Source organism: Saccostrea cucullata, unplaced genomic scaffold, assembly GCF_032062105.1.
Source record: "Saccostrea cucullata isolate Sc308-1 unplaced genomic scaffold, CSIRO_AGI_Scuc_v1 ctg6198, whole genome shotgun sequence".
Classification (NCBI taxonomy): Eukaryota; Metazoa; Mollusca; class Bivalvia; order Ostreida; family Ostreidae; genus Saccostrea; species Saccostrea cuccullata.
In genome coordinates this window covers 27,681-36,040 of record NW_026928745.1, presented here as the reverse complement: position 1 = coordinate 36,040, position 8,360 = coordinate 27,681, and the positions used below count along the sequence as shown (strand labels likewise).

General features: G+C 33.4%; 1 protein-coding gene across 1 annotated transcript; it reads left to right on the top strand.

Annotated features, from left to right (window-relative positions):
* Positions 1 to 3,978: 3,978 nt before the first annotated feature.
* Positions 3,979 to 6,913, top strand: LOC134278624 (sodium-dependent glucose transporter 1A-like). The gene is made up of 4 exons (XM_062760923.1): positions 3,979 to 4,006; positions 4,321 to 4,598; positions 4,961 to 5,246; positions 5,590 to 6,913. Exons 1-4 carry the CDS (start codon positions 3,979 to 3,981, stop codon positions 6,906 to 6,908), a joined length of 1,911 nt encoding a protein of 636 aa, XP_062616907.1. The 3' UTR covers positions 6,909 to 6,913.
* The last annotated feature ends 1,447 nt before the right edge of the window (positions 6,914 to 8,360 follow it).

Below are 8,360 nucleotides of genomic sequence, written 5' to 3'. Positions count from 1 at the left end.
CACATAGTTTTTGCTCTGTCCGTCCCTCTGTTTAGTTGTCTGTTTGTTCGCAAAATTTTCTACCTTGCTTATATTTTTAAATTAGAGATTGGAACTAAAACTTTTATATTGCACAAATTTATTTCTTTTGATAATAACTCTCTTTGACTATTAATGTATTTAAAGGTACTTGGACACATATTTGAAGCCAATATTTTCTCTATAATATTACGACTTATATATTTTAATAGCATTTCACACAAAAATTAATTAAAAATCTTATTTCATTTAAAAGTTATTAAAACTTCAAATTTTTTGGTTTGATTGACACATCCTTGCACTTTCACAAATTTTAACCTTATTCTTAATCCTTAGGAAAAGTGGCAATCTTGTTGTGTATTAATGAGAAATATTAAAACTTTTATCCAGAAAAATAATTTTATTCAGAGTAGAAATATTAGAAAGCAAAACTCCTTCACAAGTATCGTCATTCCGAACTAAGAGTTGCGTACAGAGTTTAGCAAATCGAGCACACTCGTGTTATTTAAACAGTTTTTGTAAACAGGGCAAGTGTTCTGTTATTGTTTATGTTTACAATTCACCGGGTGCGTTCAATTGTCACAGTCTGCTTACCACAACTGCACGAACACAATATATTGTGTGTCTGTTTTGCTTTCGAACATGTCTACTCTGAATTTTCTGGATTATAGTATTAATATTTTTCATTTATACAAAACGAGATTGCCACTTTTCCTAAGGATTAAGAATAAAATTAATTTGTGAAAGTGCAAGGATGTGTCAATCAAACCCGCCAAAATATTTAGATTTTAATATCTTTTATATGAAATAGAATTTTTAATTAATTTGTGTGTGAAATGCTATTAAAATATACAAGTCGGAATATTATAGAGAACATAATAATTTCAAATCTGTGTCCAAGTATCTTTCAACTCTTGAAGGCTAACCCACTTTTGCAACATTTTACCAAATTTCAATTTTGTCCATAGCTTTTGAGGGTTGGTTCTAAAGGATACCTTTCATTTTATATCTAGTTCTCGTGATAAGCTTTTTCCATGAGGTACAAATATTTTTCATCCCTTGACCTTGACTTTGGAATTCGACGCACTTTTGAAAAACTTTACCGTTCAACGTTGATTTTAAAGATATGACCACTTTTTAAAAAAAGGCTTTAACCTTGAACATTTTTTTTAACTTGCTGATGCTAGAGAAGTCAGATTGAAATACATGGGTATATAGGCCTATTTATTTTGATAAAAACATTTCTATGGGTGCTAATAATTTTTTATGCGCCGGGATCGATAGATCCGAGGCGTATATTATTTTTGTCCTGTCTGTTTGTCTGTCTGTTGTCAACTTTAACCATGAGAGATAGAGACTTCATATTAGGTATGCAAACTCCACTAGAAAAGATCAAATGCCATCAAGGTCAATGTCCCTATGACCTTGACTGTGACCTATATGCTAAAATAGCTTTTTCGAACCTTTGCCATAACTATTGAACCATGAAAGATAAAGACTTCATAATTGGTATGCTTACTCCACTAATTAAGCTCTTTCAATTGACACCAAGGTCATTGACCTAGTGACCTTGACTGTGACCTATAAGCTAAAAATAGCTTTTTCGAAATTTGGCCATAACTTTTGAACCATGAGTGACAGAGACCTCATATTTAGTATGCATGCAACATTAATTAAGCTCTTTCAAATGACACCAAGGCCAATGACCTTCTGACCCTGACTGTGACCTATATGCTAAAAATATTTTTTGGAACTTTGTTGCCACCGGGCGCATAGTGTTTCAAAAACACATCTCGTTACTCTTTCACTTTGGTCTTTGAGTTTGACCTACTTTTGAAATCGACCATAATTTGGAACTCTAGGGCTCAAATGTGTATTTCCTATGACAAGACCTTTTCTTAAGTACCAACAACCTTGACCCTTTGACTTTTGACCTTGTTTGAATAAAATTTCACCTAAGTCATACCTGTACTTGCATTTGAGAAACTATGGCTGACAATCTTTGCAATGAACTGTCATACGGGGGCGTCGATGTTTCACAAATACATGTTGATGACATTTAGAATATAGAACTGAAATATTCTGGAGTGTTTGTGTATCTGCTAGAAAGCCTACATGTATTCAGGACTAATCAAAATATTTTTTGAATTCCATATAATTGTCAATTTGTCATTACAAATTTAATTCGATTTAACAATTCACGTAATTTTTTAACGAATTATTCTGATATGAAAAAAAAAATTAATTAATTATTACAATTTATCAAAATTAGTTTTAAGTCTTTGAAAAAAAAGTCTTTCTAGGCCTATATTATTTCTTAATGGCGAATTATTTCTTGATTCAGTTGTACCGAACGAACTTCATATGTCAACTAGTCATTCCAAGAGATAATCATATAACAATAATATAAGATCTTTGTCAGTTATGATGTACACAGCATGGAATCTAACTTAGAGAAAGGGCTGGGATCATAATGTTACATGTAGGATCACTTTCAAGGAAAAATACGATATAACACGACCCGGGGAGTGCTGCTTCTAAATTACTTAACTGATATTATGCTACCCTCATCTAATTCATCTCATATTTTTTTAACAATTAAAATATTTAATCTCTAAAAAAGATTCCAAGACAAGGAATAAGGTGCTTCCATATCCTTACTATTTTTTTTTTTTACATGTTTTATTTTCAAATAATAATGATATACAGGTAATGAAATAAATGGAAATTTCCGTCGCACATTTTTTAATTATACATGTATATAATAATGGTTACACGCGTAACCTGGATCTTCGAAGAAATTATAAGTATCTAGTTTGTTTATTACCTTTTTAAAAATCTTTTAATGAAATTAATTTTAATATCGAAGCAGAAAATTTATTAATTGAGAAAAATGCAATGATTAGTCATGAAAGAAACAGAAATAATTCATCAAGTAATTGGTTTTTAGAAGGACAAAGAAAGTACGAAAGTGAGATAAAGGATTGCACAAATCGGTTGATTGATTTTGCGTTCGATCACACATGCACAAATCATCAAACTTTCTGGAAAGTGTTGGCATAAAAAAGACTCGGCGAAATAAACCGAAACTACATGGATACTTGTTCGAGGTTGTAATATTATAAGGTAAGAAAATATAATTTCTTTTGAGTCAATTTATTTCACCTCATTTACTGTTCGTCATATTCAGATTACTTGTGTTTAGAAATTGCATGGAAAGTGGAATTTTTTCATGAAATCAAAAAGGAAATACAAAATTAACAAAACAAAAAATGATTCAGCAATGCATTTATTGATGTAGTTTACAATTATATACGCCATAACTGATATTTCTATCTAGCATACATGTAAGTCATTAAAGGATTTAAATCTAAATTTCAAAATATCAAATTATGAAATAAATTTGAAATAGTTTTATTGCATCTTTAAAAAAACATCAAGTTTCTTTTTACTGAAAATTAGTTCAACTTCATAAGTTTAACAAATCGGTGAAACTACACCTTACGTTGATGTAAATAGGTGGATGTTCATGAAAGTTTTTGAGAGCGAAATAACAAAGTGCTGAAGGACCACCAACTTGTCAGGCCCTAGGGGCACGTGTTCACATCCAGTCATTGAACTGCAATCGACGTTAATCAATGTAAATAATACATCAAGGGCACGTCCCAACATAAATAATGTGATAAATTAGAAAAACTTAAAATAGAGACATTAATAATTGTCAAACTTATATTATTGTTATGCAATCTATTTTAATTATGTAGAGCTAGTTTGAAAAATTCTCGACAATATACGTTTAGAGCTATATTAGATTTTCATTTCTTTACACAAGCCACTTTGCAATGTACTGTTCTTCATGTGTCGAAAAATGATGATATACAAAATATGTGCTTTATAATTATTTTTGCCAATTACTAAATGGATAATTGATTATATAATTGAGGATTTAACCAATTCATAATGATTCAGTTTGATAGTGTGATTCCAGGTTTGTAATTTCGCTTTTTATATAACTTTTTTTTAAATTTATCAGTTAAAAATTAAAGATCAGTGCTAGTTCTTTTAAGATAAAGAATGTTAACTTATAAATAACAAAAGTTAGTGAATTATCTAAATAAGTTTAATTACTAGAATAATCATCTTAGATAAAATGATCATTTTGGTTTATGCTCTAAGAATAACAAAAAAAAAATCATAAGAACATTGTACATATGTATAATGATAATAATTTATTGCAACATTTCTCGTATTCTAAGATACTAAATTCAAATATTAGATTAAGATCCTCTGTTTCTTTTCTAGGGCTGCAGCATTTATATGCTCCCAAAATGGAAGAAGACAATGACCTAGCTACCGTAGATAGGTTCCGCTTGACCTACGATGGCCCTGACCTTGAAATCATCGAGCGAATCCGGCGGATGTATGAAAGAGTCCCGTTCGGAAAAGGCAAAAATGATGAAGAAGATGTACGAAAAAAGAAGAAAAGGAGACCAAAGTTTTTAACCAGGCTAAAAAATGACTTGGATTTTAGAAGAAAATTCATCTTAACTATCGGATTGCTTTGGTCTTTTATGATTCTGGTAAGCAGTGACCGGTTTTCCTTTCTTTTAAATTTACAAGTTACACTGAAAAACACTTTTACATTACTTTAATTAAAACAAACGTTTAAAACAAGTTTTATATATAATTTATTTAGTATACTCAAGTATAGTTAGTAAATTGAAAGACCACTGCTATGCATACAAAAAGAATTAGAACATAGGGAGAGAGCGCAAATAAGCTATATTCCTCGGTGAAAATAATCAAAGATTGCAAATCTGAAAACTTAAACCAGAAAAACTTGATTAAAACAATGAATTTGCCATGGTATCTGTATTTGACAGTCTTTATGTTACAAACATAATATTCTATTTCTTTCACTTAATTCTGCTTTTTCCAACAGGGATGGATCATTGGACAATTCGGTCCCTCCTTCCTTGACCTACAAATCATTACCTCCACCACCATAAAGAAAGGATCCGCATTTATGACTGCTAATTCTGTGGGGTACCTCACGGGGTCCCTACTCTGTGGGGTTCTATTTGACAGCTATAATAAACTCCTTCTGCTGTTCATCGCTGTCCTTGGTAACGCCATAACGGCAGCCATTATTCCATGGTGCTTTGTGTATGAAATCATGGTCATCATGCATGTCGCCAAAGGAACTTTCTGTGGAGCTCTGGACGCCAGTAAGTTTTTTATAAGAGCATCAGTGATTTCAAAATTTTTCCACTAAGGCTTGTTTCAGCTCTGTAATTGTTAATTTATCTTACATGTGAGCTTCAAGTCCTTGACTTGCCCGGAGTCGACTCATGACCTAACATAATCAATTCATGGAACTTTTGCTCCTGTAGTCCGACATTTAACCTCTATAGTTGATTAAAACCTTTATTTATAAATGCGAATAGAGACCCGTTTGTAATAAAACCTTGTTATCAAATTCAAATTACATGTATCAATTCCACATGTAACTGTAGTGATTCATTACATAGATCTTAATGTGGTTCATAACCTTAAATTTTATTTTTACAGTTTGTAATGCCGAAATAGTCTACACGTGGGGCGAAGAGGGAATAGTCTACATGAAGGCTTTGCATTTTTGTTTTGCGTTAGGGGGAATTGTATCACCAATGGCAACCGCTCCTTTCTTGGCTCCGAAACATAAAACTTTCTTCCTCAGTAAAACTCCCGTGGATTATTACATACCGGAAGCAGATTTTGACACTGTGACAGTTGCCTTAAATGAAACAAAATCTGCTACAGGAGTGAATTTTACTGTAAATACCGTCACAAATGTCTCATTTACCAAAAATATCACGTATATTACTAAACTGGTTCCCCACCCTCCTCCAAAGTCTAGAATTTACATTGCCTATCTACTCTCGGCTTTGTTGGCCTCCACGGCAGCCATCTTCTTTTTCGTTTTATACAGAAAATCCATAAAGCAGACGAAGAAGAAAATTAAAAAACGGACAAAAACCGAAGAAAGTCAGCCCAAAGTGCTTCCTTTAAAATCCAAAATAATTGCCATAGCAAACATGATGTGTATAATGGGGTGCTATAGCGCCATAGAGGATACGTTTGCTGGTTTCCTTGCAACGTTTTGTGTCAAACAAATGGATTGGTCTAAATCTGCTGGTTCTTTTGCAACATCGTTTTACTGGGCCGCATTCGGCGGGGGTCGTTTCTGTGGAATATTTCTGGTACGGTTTCTAACTCCGGTACGAATGATATGCATGTACAGCGGCCTACTGATTGTAGCATTCACCGGATTATTCCTAACTTCCAACGAAGGTTATGACGCAGGAGTTTGGATTTGTGCAACGTTAGCGGGATTTGCGCTGTCTATCATTTTCCCCACCATGTTTATTTGGACAGAGGAGGAACTTCTTACTATAACTGGAAAGGTTGCGTCACTGTTTCTGATTGCGTCATCATCAGGCACCATGGTTAACCCCATTGTACTTGGGACTCTCATGGACAAACTCACACCTATGTGGTTCTGTTATTTACTGTTCACAGAGAGTGTTCTTTTATTGGTTTTCTACCTTATAGCTCAACACGTCGCTTCCGTCATACATACTCCAAATACCGAAAAAGCGAGCAAATTTGATGACGTGCGCCCCGTATTTTATGATGATTTTGATCCACGAAGCTTTTTAACGGACAAGTCAAAAGAGCAGAAATCCAAAGTGAATCCGGATCTGACCCTCAGTATAATTCCATTGAATGACGAGGATCCAAAAATTACAGAAATGGACGTAAAGGAGAACTCACTGCCATTCAGCGGAAGTGACGAAGAATCAGAGACGGAGTCTTTGTTGACAACCGAAGACCGAGTCCAGAGTTAATCAGGATTGGCAAAAATATATTTTTTTTATCTCTGTTTTAATTTGCCTGCTGAAGAGCTCTGTGGATAACTGTGTCATTTTAAATCAATTTATAAATGTTAAAAATTATAATTTATAAATTTGATAAAAATTGTGTTTTTTTAAGTGAGCACAGTCGACTCTGCTGAATTTAATGTGTTTAATGAATTTACTTGCATCAAATTTTTTTCTACAATAGAATTCTAGGTAACTAACAAAAACAATAGAGAACTGAAAAAGGAAATGGATCAGCTGAACGATCTTGCTACTTTTGCCACAGTGAAAGCTAACTATAATGAGCAATACAGCAGAAAAAACAATATTAAAATTTACGGTGTTCAGGAAACAGAAGATGAGGATATTATGGAGGTCGTGAAATCTGTATTGAAGGAGAAAGGGGATGTAGAGGTTAACGAATGTGACATTGTGGCATGTCACAGGATACCTGGATCCAAGGGTAAAGCACCAAAACCCATTCTCATGAAAATGACAAATAACGACAAAAAGGCCCATATAATGCGAAAGCGGTCAAAAGTGAAGGCGGCCCCCGGTAACATTCGACTAGGCGATGACGTTACCAAGGAGAACGGCGAGTTGATCGCGCGCCTGTTGGACTGTGAGGGTGTTTCATCGGCATGGTACTTCAATGGATCGGTTTACGCAGAGGTGAAGAAAAAACGAGTAAAGTTTGACATTCTTGATGACATTGCACACAAGGTAAATAAGTTCCGGGACTAAAATATCCGTCCGTACCTCAACTGATTTTAATACTGTAAAATGTATTTCCGGTGTCATATGTGTTGATTTTTGACATTCCAAACAGTGACTCACTATATCACGGTAGTCAACTTGTATTTTCGTGGAACTTTTTTTTACTGTTGAAAATCATTATCTGATTTATTTTACTGCTTTTCTCTTCTTTGCTCTATCTTCTTTTCTTTTCTGAATCTCTACATATTTAAATCATGAGTTCACCTCCATCGTTCTGTTGGGTATCTAACAGTTTTTGCACAATTATTATACCAAATGGTTAAAATTATATCCGTAAATTGCCAAGGTTTAGGCGATATTGCAAAACGCAAGGATGTTTTTAATTATTTAAGATCGTTGAAATATAATATTTATTGCTTGCAAGATACACACTTTTCCTGTGATATAGAAAATGAAGTAAGAAATTTGTGGGGATACCAGTGCTTTTTTAGTTCATATACTACAAACTCCAGAGGAGTCGCAATTCTTATTAATAATAACTTTGATTTTAAACCTATTGCAGAAAAGGGTGATGTTGATGGAAACTATTTTTTACTTAAAGCATGTATAGAGGGCCATGAAGTATTGTTATGCACTATTTATGGTCCTAATATTGATACACCACTCTTTTATGAAAACATTCAAAATCATATCGATGATATGCATTGTAGTCATATTATCTGG

Coding starts and splice junctions, on each gene's coding strand:
- LOC134278624 (XM_062760923.1), top strand. CDS start 3,979: ATGATTCAGTTTGATAGTGTGATTCCAG. Junction 4,599..4,960: donor TTTGGTCTTTTATGATTCTG/GTAAGCAGTGAC, acceptor TTTTTCCAACAG/GGATGGATCATTGGACAATT. Junction 5,247..5,589: donor CTGTGGAGCTCTGGACGCCA/GTAAGTTTTTTA, acceptor TTATTTTTACAG/TTTGTAATGCCGAAATAGTC.